At 32.2% G+C, this 15,724-nt stretch overlaps 1 protein-coding gene across 1 annotated transcript; it reads right to left on the bottom strand.

The window, feature by feature from the left end:
- Positions 1 to 12,561: 12,561 nt before the first annotated feature.
- LOC131634754 (protein NRT1/ PTR FAMILY 6.3-like) lies at positions 12,562 to 14,659 on the bottom strand. The gene is made up of 4 exons (XM_058905409.1): positions 14,542 to 14,659; positions 14,279 to 14,456; positions 14,097 to 14,136; positions 12,562 to 14,007 (listed from the first exon to the last, which is right to left on the bottom strand). The coding sequence occupies exons 1-4, from the start codon at positions 14,657 to 14,659 to the stop codon at positions 12,562 to 12,564; spliced, it is 1,782 nt and encodes a 593-aa protein (XP_058761392.1).
- Between the last annotated feature and the right edge of the window lie 1,065 nt (positions 14,660 to 15,724).

Raw genomic sequence — 15,724 nt, 5'->3', positions numbered from 1 at the left:
GTGTGTGAACATGTGCAAAAAAAAATACAAGAAAAGTGAGTATAACAAAGATATCAATGTATAAACTCAAGTACAAGGTTATGGGTAAGAGGATGTTTATACCTTTTGAATCATTTCATGTATGAATGAATATGATGTATGGATAAATATCTCATGCACGTGGGGTTAGTTCAACAATGTGTGTATATATATATATATATATATATATATATATATATATATATAATATATATATATATATATAAAGATAATAACATAACCAAAGTATAAATGTACAAATGTACAAAGATGTGAATCAACAAGTATATGAGTAAGGAAAGATCAAAGCAACAAGTTATATCAACATGGTAGTGCTAAAGATCAAAGGTTAGAAGGATCACCACAATTAGGGTTTTTTGTACCTAACCCTAATTGATTTTAGAAGTTAATTAAAAGCCTAACCCTAAAAGATGATTGGTATAAGGGAACATGTTATCAATCAAAGTTGACTTTAACCTAGCCCTAAATGATTCACACAAATATATACAAGTCACTTGGTGATAAATATGAAAAGAAATTGATTTTTAAAGCTTTTAGAAGCATAAAAAGACTTGTTTTTTATTTAATTTTTAAATGACTAAATAATAAATATTTTTGGGAATTTAAATTATATTCATATAATATGCAAGAAAAATGAGGGATGTTACACAAAAATAACTTAAAGATAAGTTGATTTACTATTTTAAATAAATTGTCAAAGTTGTTAAATAAACAAAATAAAATAGTGATAAATAAAAAAGCTTTGGCCCCTAGAGAGTTTGAACCCATGCCCTTCACATTACAAGCTAAAAGAATAACCACTGGATCACGCGCTTATGGTGATCATAAGGTTCATTCAACTCATAAAATAGTAAAACATGTACTGAATGGTTAAAAATGAAAAATAAAACCCAAAAGTGCAAAACGGGGGATTTGAACCCACGCCCTTGAGTACCAAAGACTTAACACACACACCTTTACCACTGAGCCATACGATGAAGTCAGTTTAGAAACACATACCATTAAAAATAAAATAAACTAAGTTTAAAAATGAAATTCCAACTTCATCTTCAACCTTTGTTCATCTATTTCCAGAAAATTTAAACATCACCCAAGCTTAATCATTTTCAGAAATTCAAACATGAAACTTGTTCAGTTTTTCCTCACGATTCTAACCATGTATCATTTGTTTATTAATTCAAATTATATCTCATGAATTTCTCAAAACAATATATGAACCCTAATTATTCAAAAAAAATTAAATGATCTAAATTATGAATAAATGAACACCAATAAAGGGCTTTTGATCCCTGCATTGTGTTAAACAAATGCTATCAAGTTTTATTGAAATAGGTACAAGAATAAGAAAGTCAAAGTTTGAAACTTACCTCTTGAAGCTGGAAATCGAATCCTTTGTTAGAAGTGTTACATAGCAAGCTTGGAGATCCAGATAGCTTCCCTAACCCTCAAGGAGTGTGTTGATATGCTTAGAATGGATTGAAACCTTCTGAAACTCCCTCCTCGACCTCATCTGCAACTGGTTCAAGGTGCAATGGTGGATGATGATTCAGTGTTTACAGTGAAGGATGGAAAAACACTTAGAAAGGGGGGGGGGGGTTTGAATAAGTGTAGCTTTAAAACTTGTAAGATAAAAATTATTTGCACAATGATTTTTATCCTGGTTCGTTGTTAACTAAACTACTCCAGTCCACCCCCTTGGAGTGATTTACCTCACCCGAGGATTTAATCCACTAATCACACTTGATTACAATGGTTTTCCACTTAGAAACACTCTAAGTCTTCTAGAGTATCCTGATCACAACTTGATCACTCTAGGAACAAACTGCTTAGACAACTGCTAAGACTTGCTAGAGTATACTGATCAACAACCTGATCACTCTAGTTCTTACAACTTAATGTAAACAAATTCTTTAAAGAGTTACAATGCTTCTTATAAAGCTATTATCACAACTGTGATTTTCTCTTAAGTTTAAGCATAAATCTCACTAAGATATTACAACAGCAATGTAGTGAGCTTGATGATGAAGTTTGAGAGCTTTTGAATTTGACAGCGTTTATGTATAATGCGCAAGTGTTGTATTTAGCTTCTCATCAGAACTTCATATATATAGGCACTTGAGAAGATGACCGTTGGGAGCAATTAATGCTTTGCGTAATCCGTACAGCATTGCATTTAATGTTTCACTCTTTTGTCAACTACCTCGAGCCTTGTTTCCGTTGTGTCTACTGACGTTGCCTTTAATAGTTTCTAACGTTCCTTTTGTCAGTCAGCGTAGCCTGCCATCTTGTACTTGCTTCTGATCTGATGTTTGTGTAAACAACGTTTGAATATCATCAGAGTCAAACAGCTTGGTGCAGAGCATCTTCTTGTCTTCTGACCTTGAAGTGCTTCTGAGCGTGATACCATGAGAACTTCAGTGCTTCTGCTTCTGATCTCAAGTTCTTCTGATGCTTCCATAGACCCATGTTCTGATTCTGCTTGACCATCTTCGGATGTCTTGCCAGACCATGTTCTGATGTTGCATGCTGAACCTTCTGAGTCAGTGCTTCTTGCGCTGATTTTGTGCATACTCTTTATATAATTCCTGAAATGGAAATTACATAGTATTAGAGTACCACATTATCTCATACAAAATTCATATGCTTGTTATCATCAAAACTAAGAATATTGATCAGAACAAATCTTGTTCTAACATACAGATGCAATTTTAGGACTTAGATAACTTCTATGGATGATATGTAAGGTGTATGAATGCTTAACTTTGTTTAAAGTAGCTTGTATTGCTCTACTCGAATTCAAGCTCAAAGCTTGAAGGTGAAAATGGAGGTTGGTGTTTTGGTGGCTACAGGATCAAGATAAGGGTTTGGACAGTTCCTAAGAGGTGTAGGGACGGTGTTTGAATGCTTGTTTGACACTCAACAAGCTTGGAACTCAAAATGACTAAGTTTATGCAAATGCCAATTTTGGGGATTTTGGACTAGAGGGTGACTTTGAAAATTAAGGTGTGTTTGTTGTAAGAGGCAAGGGCCTCTATTTATAGGCACAAAATGTAACTTGTGGGGGGGGGATCATATCATTTGATTGTGTAGATATCAAATTGTGTAATTTTGCTTCTTTGTGAAGAAAGCTTGATTTCCATGGTTTCAATGCCTTTGTCATGCTTTAATCAGAACTTAGGGTGATTCTTCTGCAGCTTAGGTGGTTGCTTGTTAGATTTGAAACACTTTTGATGCAGATCAAACAAGTTGGGAGCTCAATGCAAGAGTTGTTGGTGATTAAAGTCACTTTTCAAGAATGGAAGTGTGATCTTTATGCCATAAGTGGAATAATTCTTTGGTTAATGATCAAAACACTTGGGCAATGCATCAAATCTTTGTATAAACTTCTGATTATAGGTAGATTTACAAGTTAGAGGGTCGGCAAACAAAGATTATGCATATTTGATTTGGATTTGCAACCTTGGTTCTTCATGTTGATGACTTGAATTCAAGTGTTATGGTGCCATCTTCATAAATCCATATCTTCTAGCTCAAGCATTGGATTTTTGTGCTATAGGACTCTTTGGGAAGCTTGCAACAAGGACTAAAACTTTGGTGTTGGAAGCTTATTAAAATTCATTTTGCATCTTGGTGAAAATTGACCACAAAGTTGGAAGAAATCTAGTTTCAAACACTTTGAAAAAATTTCTAAGTGCTGGATGAAACTTCATGAGCCCATATCTCTCAAATGGTTGATTTTTTGGAAAAAAGTCATATATGGCAAAGTTGTAGTTTAGATAGAGATCTACAACTTTCATGTTGGAAGTTTTTTCCAAATTCCTCTTGGATCTTGATGTTCCAAATTGGTGCCTTATATGCATAAAACACTTGGAAAATTTTAAGTTTTCCAATTTTGACTTTTGTTGAAAATTCATGATTGATTTTCCTTGACCAAATGACTTTAATAATCATATATTCATGATTTTGATCTTAAAAAATCCATGGTTGACCAAATTTCCCAAAAGTCAAATGTAGTCTTTTACAGTTGACTTTTTTCAGATGAATTGCATTCTTGTAGATTTCAATTATATTGAATTACGCTCTTTTCCTCACATGAATGACATGAGTGGATTATAATGAGGAATTGGAGATCCTTGAATCATGATTTGAGCTATGGAGCCATGTCTTGATTAAAAGTTAACTCCCCAGATGAATCAGGTCAAACACCCTAATATGTGCAACAAATGAAATTGGAAGCTGTTGATCTTGAATTGAGCCACTCTTGGACTTGGATTTTGATGAGGGGAATCACTTGTGCATATGAAAATGCTTGAGCTCCTTTGTGGGCCTTAAAACCCTAATTTGCCTGAGTCTCCTTGATCAGTCACCGACCTTGGGAAACAAGCAACAAACACAACACAATCTTTTTTTATATATATTTGGTTAGTGTTGTACCCAAAAATTTGCCCACATTTTTTAAAAAATTCAAAACTATTTCAAAAATTGGGTTTTTATAAAAATCTAGGTTTCATTTACATTGATATCCTGAATTTTATAAATATTCGATTTAAAGTCTATTTAAAAAATAATAGTTTGCTATTAAATTATTCTATTTTAATAAATAGCAAAATACTGACCGATGTTTTATACACTTTCAATTGACTTTTGATTTTGAATAAATAATATAGCATAATTGGTAAGGAAGTAAGGTTTGTAAGTACGAGGTGGGTTCAAATCTCGTGTTTAACATTTTTTTTCCTTATTTGTTACTAACTTTATCTCTGTTTTAAGTTATTTTCAGAAAAATCACAAAATTGTATTTTTTTTCCATTATTTTTAATTTAATTTTCGTATTTTTTTAATTAGGTTTTTTAAAAATATCATTTTTCACTTTTTTGCATTTTTATTCATAGAAAATACCAAAAAAGGTATAAAAAATGAAAAAATTCAAAAATATTTTGTTTACATCTTATTTTAGGATAGTTTTTATGAAATCAATCAAAATAATTATAATTTAAAAATCAAATCAAATTTGATTTTAAATTTCAATTATTATTGATTAATTGTCATCAATTTATAATTTTATTCTATTTCTATTCTATTTTAAAAATGGTGATTTTAAAATGGTGATTGTTTATTTGAGAATTTAGATTGCCTTGCTATTTAGTTTTTGCTGTGTGACATGGGTTGAAGGTGAAACACGAAGCGAGAGAAAGTTAAGCTAAAAGAGATGGAAACTTGTGAGAACTGAGAAGAAGTGATATTGTGTTTGTTTTCTAATTACTGTACCGCTGCTATGTTTTGTTAATATTTGTTTGTGTTTCCATTTTTTATATAAAATAATCCCATGTGTCATATGCTAAATGGGTAAGGAATATTGAAAAGTCAAATCTATAAAATGGAAAGGAAGAGGCTATGCGGTTCCGCCTCGGTTTATCTGCGTTTTTTCTTATTTTTGTGATGCTTTGTTTTGTTTGGATAGAAACTAAGTTCTTGTTATAGTAAAAAAATGGATTAGGGGTCCTTATAAATATGACAATTTTTAATTTTAGTCTCTATAAAATTTTTCTTCAAATAATGGTCCTCGCAATATTTTTCGTCCTCGCAATATTTTTCGTCTCTAATTTTGATGCCTCACGTTAGATGTGTTGCAGAATCCTAACTGAGCCATATGCCATTTGGTTAGATTTGCTAACATTCAGGTATGGTGATACTAGCTCCAAAGTCCTGGATGCATTAAAGTCTTGTAATGGCAAAAGGGACTCTCTTTTGTGAAGAGATGTGAGAAGTGTGTATATTCCTTGTTGAAGGTCTGCAGTGGTTTTCTTATAACATTTCCTATAAGATTGGAAATGGGAAATCTTTTGAATTTTGGAAACATAAATGGTTGAGACTTGTTCCTTTAAGCACCCTTCATCCTCAGTTTCATAATTGCTCAACTCTTCCACTCGGAAAAGTGGTAGAAATGGGATTTTGGATTGAAATTTTGTGGCATCCACGCACAACATATAGGTTCTAGATTTTGACCATAAAATTTATTATATTGATAATACTCGATCAAATTAAAATCATGTTATCCCTCAACTACAAAATTGTCTATTTAAAGAATACAAACTCTCAACAACAATCATCAATTAAGTTACAGATTAATCATTCATAAAAATGAAGATCTTCCTTTTCTTTTTTGTTACACATTTAGCAATATGTCATGGTGATGTTGTAAACCATGAACATGGTTTAACCAACAAAATATTCCCACTCCGGATGAAAACTAGTCCAGGTGAACATTACATTCCAGAAGTATCATGTTCTAATTGGAGACTTGGTGTTAAAGCGCACAACGTTATTAACCGGAAAATTTCACGATGTTGGTAATTATATGTTAGGTGATCAATATAGAGCTGACTCTAAAACTGTTAACCGTGAAGGTTATTACTATGCTAAGCATTAAATATGTTTGTTTGGGATACTTGAAATCATTTGGGTAATGATTTCTAACTTAGTCTGCAAACTAATTATTATTTTTAAAGTTATTTAAAGGGGTTTTAAAATCCCTGCAATTTGTCTCATTTTCTTTGCTGTTAACTTTAATTGACGTGGGCAGACACGTGGCGTGTCATGTAAGCTTCCGTTAGTGGAATCTAACGGGAGAGGCCAAAACTAGGGACGGAAAATATTGTGAGGACCATTATTTGAAGAAAATTTTTATAAGGACTAAAATTGAAAGTTGTCATATTTATAGGGACTAAAAACGTACTTAACCCTACAAAAATTAATTAGTTTGCTTTTAGTTTAATCTTTTTGCCATAGGATCGGACACTGAGTTAATCAATTCCTTTCTTCCACTGTTTTTGTGTATACAATCTATTTTTATATTAATTTTTTTTCTTCCAAAAGCTCAAACAATGTTTAAGAGAAAACGGGTGATGCACTGGCAATGTAAAATAGTTTTACATTGTCAATCAATCACAACCATGTATTTAATTAAAGTACTCTTTTATTTTAAAAAATTTTTAAAGACATGTCAGATTTGTGAATTTCTATTGGATGACAGTGTAGAACTATTTTACATATCCATTAAACCCAATGTTTAATTAGTTTCATTATATCAAATAATAAATATACGAAAATATATCTTTTAGTTTTTAAGTTTAGAATAATTATTTAGTACGCAACATATGTTTTTCTAATTAATTTAACATCTTTATTCTGGTAAATAGTTCATAATACCGCTTAAGTTAATTGTTCTTGTAATTACTTGTGAATAAATTACTGAAGGAAGATAATAAAAAACACAAAAAATATTTTGATTAGTTTTTTTATTATTAATTAATAAAAATCCGAAAAAACATGTTTTTAATTAAATGTTTATTTTTTCTTTAGAATTTTATTTAGTCTTTATTTAGATTTACTTTATTATTTTTTCATATATCCGTACTAACATTTTCTCGTGATTGTGAGGTACCACGCTTGGGACTCTTGACTATTGTGGACATTCGCAAGTTCCCACTTACTTTGTACATTTACCATTTTATCCTTGCATTTTTTCCATTATGTAATTGCCTATGGGTTGTAATAGTTTTAACTAGGGTTTTATTTTCCGCACCTCCTTATTATGTAATCCCCCATTCCCGAAGCCCTGTAATAGCGTAGATTTACTTTCCGCACCCTTATAACTGCTATAAACTGTTTAGACCTATGGTAATAGGATTGTATGGCAAGACTAACTAATTGGGCTTAGATCACTAATTCAAAGATTAAATATCTGAATATAACACACTCTTTTTATTGTTCACACACTCACCTTTAGGATAACCCTCTCTTCGTTTCCTTTTCGATTAACATGGTTATGTCCCTCGAACATGGGGTACCTTTAGCAAAGACGCTTACGATTCAAATCATCATGGTCCCTCCAATTTAAAGATCATAGTCCCTTCGATGCTGCCTACGATTAAATGATCTCGTGCCTCGATTAAATGATGACAGTCCCTTTCAAAAGCTAAGGTATCCCTGCAAGTTTCCTTCAATGACCGTACGATGACCCTTCGATGTTCCTTACATCCAATGAAAGGACTTCCCACTAACTAATGGTGTGGATAGTCTCTTTCCCTTAAACGAAAGTCTTTAAGAACAAGATAGACCTTACAAACTTAGGGTAAGTAGCCCCTAATTGCTTGCTCAACTCAAAACATTCAAAAATGCTTTTCACACCTCGAATTTCAAAATACTTTCAAAGACTACACTTTGTATACATTCATACGAGAATCATTACAAAGTTAAAAATCTTTTACAAATGTTTTTTCTAAACACACACCACATTTCAAACACGTCAAACAAAAATAAGTGAGCTAAGCAATTAAGAGCCCATGGATAACCATGGATACAAATGGTGCTAATACCTTCACTTTGTATAACTTACCCCCGAACTTAAAATCTTTAAAAAGTTCTTTCCTGTTCTTTTTACCTTTCCTAAATTGGATAAAATAAAAGTCGGTGGCGACTCTAGCTATCCGCACATTTAAAAAAGTCAGTTCTCCCGCCGTGTTACAGAACCGGCGACTCTATTGGGGACACTTATAAAAGAGGGATTTACCTTAAAGTTTAGATCACTTAAATGTTTTCACTTGTTTGTTTTGCTTGCTTTATTTTTAAGGGTTACTATTTAAGTGTTGCTTATGTGAAAGATCCTATACTCGGATCTAAGGTACCTTAGGTAAATGGCAATAGACCAAGGAGACTGTACGGTGTATACCGATATGGTTGATATGGTAGCCATGGTTAGTGCGACACTTGGGTTTGTACTGATGCTCCTTAAGACCCGACTCGAGGAATATTAGGCTGCCGTGTGGTATCATTAGCACTAACTGACTTTTAGAACCCTAGTTGACTCATCTTTGGCCATTAAGAACGTAGTGAGATAGCCGACTTTGATTCCGATCGAAGATTGGTTGATACTCGATACTACACTCATTGAGGTCGGACTCCTGGACGTTTTGGTTAGCGAAGCAATTGCCGAACTGAAATAGAACTTTTGAGAATGATCGGTGATATTGAGATTCCCTAGAACCCAGTTACTTTTCAGGACAGGTTGAACCAACTAAACTTCAATGGAAAGGGTACTTACCTATGGACTTCATGCAAGCCCTTAAACCTAAGGCTCTTGCGTGACTTATTTGTATTCATTACCTAACCGTTTGTTTTCCTTGCAGGACTTGTCTATACCCTAACAGCTTTAATTTCTTGCAGGATTTAGGTGTACGCTAACAACTTGAATTCTTTGTAGGACTTCCTCGTCCTCATCACCTAACTAACCTTTTTTTCAAAGATCTTAGGTATTTATGACGCACAATTTCAGGTGCTATTATCAAGATCCAAGTTCCTATCAAGGGGCAAGAGGATTTATTTTCCTCTAGCCAGATGCCTTCAAACTCAAATGTATCGTACCCTGAATCAGAGGCTATGACCCACTGGATATGGTGAGCTTGGTTCGTACAAAAGGACGTCCAAAGATGAAAAATCAAAATCGTGCGACCAAATCCTCCAAATTGTATTTTCCTTCGTCGATACCTTGATTGACGCGTTGTTCGACGCTTCGTCATTAATTTTCTTAAAACACTTCATTAATATTTTCTTAATAGCAAATATCTTTTCAGTTTGACATCTTTGTTCACTTTCTTCTAGTTGAAAAATCCAAGTGTAACACAATGTTTTCCATGTTTTTATGGGAAATGCTTTCATTATCAATGTTTGAGATTCTCAATATAGTGTTCAAGATATATGGTGGTGATCTTCGTGTTCTTATTGGATGTAGAGAGTTTCTTGTGGATTAATGTGTTGACAATATCTTTGTCATTTTTATTTTATGAACATAGGGCATAGATTCATTGTTGGTTAACAAATAAACTATACCCCTCTGTACTTTTAAAAAATGAGGGGAAATGTTATTACATTTTAAATTTAAAAATAAAATAATATAGGAACTTTCCCCTCAGTTTTATAAAAAATTGAGGTGATATATTACTTGAAGAAAAAATGGTGAATGATAAAAAAATTGAAAATAACATGTAATGTTTCTTTTTTCAATTTTTAATCATTCACCAATTTCTTTGTGTGCGGTAATATTCAAACATTGCTTGCAATTTACAGTATGTTTAGGAATAAATTTCTCAATGTGGTCAACCGAGGAAAACTATAAATAATAAAAAAAATTAATTGACAACCTAGGAAGGTTATCCCAAAATATAACAATGACCTTGCAAGAGAGGTGGAAACAACAACAATAACAAAAACATCATTATGTGATATAGATTGCAAGAGGTGGAAATATATTGTGTTCAAGGTTGGTGTTGTAAGAACAACATACAACACAAAACCTTGATGTTTTTTTTTCATTTTTGCAATACATAACAAAGAATGATGTATATCAGTTTGGATCCGCTATAGTTGAGTTAGGTTTAGGTTAGAACTTAATGAGTGAGTACTTTTATAGTAAAATTTGAATATCTAACCCATCGATTTTTAAAGAAACTGAAGGAATATATCAATTAATTAGCAAATAAAAAATTTAATAAAAAAGAAAGACACACTTTAAAAAAAAAACTTAAACTACTTTTCCCTTCAGTTATATTCAAAAATTGAGGGATTACATGGTACTTTTCCCCTCTAGTATAACACTTTTCTTACCTCATTTTGATATAAAATCGAGAGTAAAATATGTCTGAGTTTATTAAATATAATATGGATTTATTATTTCACTAAACCCTAATTGAACATATAACTTTTTAAAATTGGTTAGAAAAATAATTATATGAACAATTGTGTTATGTTTGGAAAAAAAAACTTACACTAATCAATCATTTTCAAGCATTCAATAACTCATCATTCATCTGTTGCTCTTTAATGGTTAAAATCTCTTCAATGTTTCAAGTTCCTTATTCAACACTTCCTTTTCTACTAATATGAAAGAAATATGAACAAATATTAGAAGTATTCGAGAGATTTTAACGATAAAAGAGCATGAGATAAATGATGAGTTGCAAAATGCTAGAAAATCATTAATCGGTGTAAGATTTGTTTACAACATAATTTTTTAATGATTATTTTCAAAATCAAATTTAATAGGTTATATGTTCAAATAGGGGTTAGTTAGTGAAACAAACCATCATCATTAGATTTAATAAACAACAACAATATGAGTAGTGGTGTTTGGCGTACCAGATCTCTGATGAAGAAGTGAAAGAAAAAGATTTGGATCTTTGGAAAAAAATGAGAGCTCAAAACACATATCGTCTTCGCATTAAAGATGATATATGTTTAAGGATCTTGTTGTTTAGTGTTCTCTTGTTAAGGACTCTTCGTTAGGGTTCTCGTTGTGTTGTTTAGAAAAGTGAAAATGAACGCTACCAGCTCAGCTATATATATTAGAGAAAAAATTCACCTCACTTGAAAACAAAACCGATGTAAAAAATGGAGTATTTTTGGTTGGAAACAAAACCGAGGTGAAAAGTGGCGTATTTTTATATTAGATATAAAATATTTAGAAAGACGCCACTTTTAATGAAAGAAAAACATAATATGAAACTATTGTGAATTGAATTATGTACATTGAGTAAGTATATTCCTCGGTTTTCAAAAGAAACCGACATATTAGATTGTATATTTTTTTAAAGAAAAAAACATGGCGCTTAAAGGAATTATACCTCGATTTTTCAATATGTGAGGTAAAATTGTTGTCATAAAGAGTAGTTTTTCTAATAGTGCAAACAATCTCCAAATCATTGGCTACGTCCCGAAAATATGTTGTTGGTGATTTTAATTAAAAAGTGAAAAGTTTGTCAATGTTTGTAGTGTGTGGGATTTCGCCAAAATACTTTCAAAAATATCCTCATATCTTTACAAGACACTGATCACTTAGACGGATACTAAGAGGAACTTTTACACTTCCTCTCTTTCACACTCTACAGTTTCAATTCTTGGTATCATCATTTTTTTACTTTAGCATCACACAAGAATCTTAAGTCTTCTTGATAAGATAAGATATACTTTTTTTTATTATATATACTATTACTCAATTTATTACTTTAAATTTTTTTAAAATTTAAACTGAGTATTATAACAACCTAGGTGATAAGATGTTATGTGCGATAATAACCAAGGTTTAACATATAAATAATATTTTAAAAATGCCAAAATTCAAATAAAAATTACATGAATAGTATTGTTCAAGATCAAAATAAATGTTTGATCCTATTTATATACACATAGTATATTCAATATTTATTTTCTTAGAAATTTGTAATATTATATTTTTCTATAATTTTATAGATTTTTATTATTTAGTTGATATTATTTAAATACGATAAAATAAGTGAAAATGGTTTTGTTGTAAGAGTAAAAATTTTATATAGAGACGTGCATATGCGAATTCTTGTTCAAGAATGAAAGATAGAATTATTACAGAAGTTATCATGTATATATAATTTTAGACTAAGAAAAAAATCAATTTACATTATACAAGATAAATAGATTAGAGAAAAGAAAAACCTATGCATGATCAGCAGTATCAGCCTTCTCTAATTCTATGATTTGTTGAGCAAGTCTTTTATCCTTATAAACATAAGACTTAGCACAAAGCAAGTAAATAACCAAATTTAAACAACTCAAGATAGCCAAGAGCCAATAGAAGTTATAAAGTTTTCCCTGATTAATGTTATCCGTAAGCCACGGGTGATGATGAGCTGTCACTTTCTGAACCACAATTACCAACACAGAGCTAAAGAAAAATCCCAAAGACAAAGTGCTCAAAAACAATCCCGTGCTCATAGTTTTCATCCCTTTTGGACATTCCCTCAAGAAAAAATCTAGTTGTCCCATATATGTAAATGCCTCACCTGCCCCCACAATGAAGAACTGTGGGACCAACCAAAACACACTCATGGGAATCACGGACTTTGAATTTTCTGTCATACCATGCAAATGTGCCATCCTCATACGTCTTAATTCAATCAGTGCTGCTGCAACCATTCCACAAATTGACATGGCTAAGCCAAGACCAATGCTTTGTAAAGGTGTTAGTCTTTGTGATTTGTTGCAGATTTTTCTTATTATGGGAAGAATGATACGGTCATAAATTGGGATTGTTACGAGGATGCTACCTGTGAGGAAAGCAGTTAGAGATGCTGGTGGGATTTGAAATGATTTTCCTATGTGACGTTTTAATGTTGTTGCTTGTGATACTGAGAATGTCACCATTTGTGCATGAACTGTCCAAAACATTATGGTTGTTGCCCATATTGGTAACATTCTTATTACTAGTTTTACTTCTTCAACATCTGTTAACGTTGATATATCCCATTTTGTTACTATAGCATTATTACCATCTATTTTTGGCTCCTTGATTGCTGCCTTGTCCAAACACCGAAATTGATTGCTATGTGGCAGCATTTGTTTCTTCTTCGTCACGTCTTGATCCTTAACATCATCCAAATTATACAACAATGAAGGATCAGACGGCAACTCCAACTTCCTCTTCCTCCACGCCGCCACAGAAACCGATGCAATCTGAGTTAGAGGACTTCCCACAAGTTTCTTATACCGATACCTCTTTGTTCCTGACAAGAACACAAGAAGCGCCAAAACAATAGCACACGCACATAATCCATATCCCCAATCTCTTCCAAGATGATCTTGAATATAGACAAGAACTGTCACTGCTAGAATTGAACCCATGCTTATGAAAAAGAAGAACCAGCTGAAGAATCTCACCATTTGTTTTTTCTCTACTTCGTTTGAATCGTCAAACTGATCAGAACCGAAGCCAGAGACACTTGATTTTAAACCGCCGATTCCAAGTGCTGTCAAGTAAAGAGCTGTGTATAGAACAGCTAGTTGTAAGTTGTTTGCTGGTTCGCAAGAATTGGGACTGTTTTGTATGCATTGTGGCGGATGGAGGCTTGGAATTTTTGTTGATATTGCCAAGCATATAACACCCTAGAATATGTATCAATAAACACAAATTTTATATTTAAGATCCAAAAAGAGAAATTTAATATAGTTATAGCAATTTGTTAATGTCTTACAATTGCTTCAATAGTTCCAAAGATGGCTATGGTAAGGTATCTGTCAAAGAAGGAATTGAAAGAATCAGTTATTAATAGCAATTTAAAATCATATATACAGAAAAATATTATATAACCTTTTCAGGTTATATATAAATAAATATATAAAGGTATTATTTTTTTAATGACCGGAGAACAGAAACCTTCCAAAAAAAGAGTCAGCTACAAAACCACCAAACAAGCAGAGCATAAAAGAGGTTCCAACGAAGTTGGTGACGATATTGGAAGAGTAAGCACTTCCTAGATGCATTGTACCAGTCAAATATGTCACCAAATTTACACCTATTCCCATTGTTGTTAACCTCTCACATGCTTCTGAACCTGAAATTTTATATACCACCAAAAAGTCCATATTATACTAGTGTCCTCCAACCATTATTGTAGGAAGAAAAAGAAAAGAAAGTACCTAAGATCATTGCAGATGACGCCCAACCACCAGTTTTGGCCCTGTCTGCAGGATGACCCTTGGAATCCCATGCATCTGGAACGGTTTGCCCTTGAGTTTCCGGTAGAGTAGTACTCATTTGATATCAATAGAAGGAAGTAAGGAAGTTTGTATTACACAAAAGGATTTTTATATTCAACTTTGGAAATATAAAAATGAAGAATAGGATTTCGAAAATGTTACTTATATAGCATTTCTAACCAATCAATTTTTAGAAATTATTTGAAATTTTGGATAAACAAGGTTGTTGGAAATGGATCACCTGGCTGTTATACATACAATCATTTCCGTCTGGATTCTCAAATATTGTTATTTAACACAATTAAATGATAATATTTGAGCCAAATATAGATAATAATCCTAACGAAAATTGTTATTTAACAAAATTGTATTCAATCTTATCTGTACTATTTGAACTTACTTAATTTAACCTATTATTATGTAATATTTTTTTAAGTGAAAGCATTACTTTCTTATTATCCAAAACCAATAAGTACAATCGATTCGTAGATATGCCTATCTCACTATGACAAATATGGATCCTCTACTGCACAAGTCTCTCTAGCCCTCCCTCATGGTCCATCACGGGTCTATCTCTCTCATCATTCATATCTCTTTCATCTCTTCATTTTGATTTTGATTTTCTAATTTCTCTCTCATCACTCACACAAAATCAAAATTTCACTCCTGCTAGGCTGCAGGGAATCCAAACCCCACTATGACTACTATAAAGCTATTACATGTGTGCTAAGTTTCTCATGTAAACTACTTCTAGCTATAATATTGTGAGTAATCACATCTTTCAACTTTGTATCCAAATTCTTTTGAGAGAAAATGATCACATTTCTACTCCTTCATATCTCATATAGTCTCTGTCAAGGCCATCTTTAACACTTATATATGCGTACCTTTGCATTTTGTCTCATTAATGATCCATTTTATTTCCTCCTTGCAACCTTTTTCTAGATTAATCAGATAAGGTGTGCAATGTGAATGTTGCATTGGGTTGTTGGAAAAGTGATGTATAGGAAACCTAGTAATTGAGTTAGTGTTGATGAGCTAGACATTTTTCTTACGCAAGAAGAAGTTAATTAGGTAAAATTTATTCTGAATCAAATTAACATCAACACATCTACTTCGAAGC

This window comes from Vicia villosa, linkage group LG1 (genome assembly GCF_029867415.1).
Source record: "Vicia villosa cultivar HV-30 ecotype Madison, WI linkage group LG1, Vvil1.0, whole genome shotgun sequence".
Lineage (NCBI taxonomy): Eukaryota > Viridiplantae > Streptophyta > Magnoliopsida > Fabales > Fabaceae > Vicia > Vicia villosa.
Note: the sequence above shows the minus strand (reverse complement) of the source record. Positions and strands in the feature narration are given on the sequence as shown.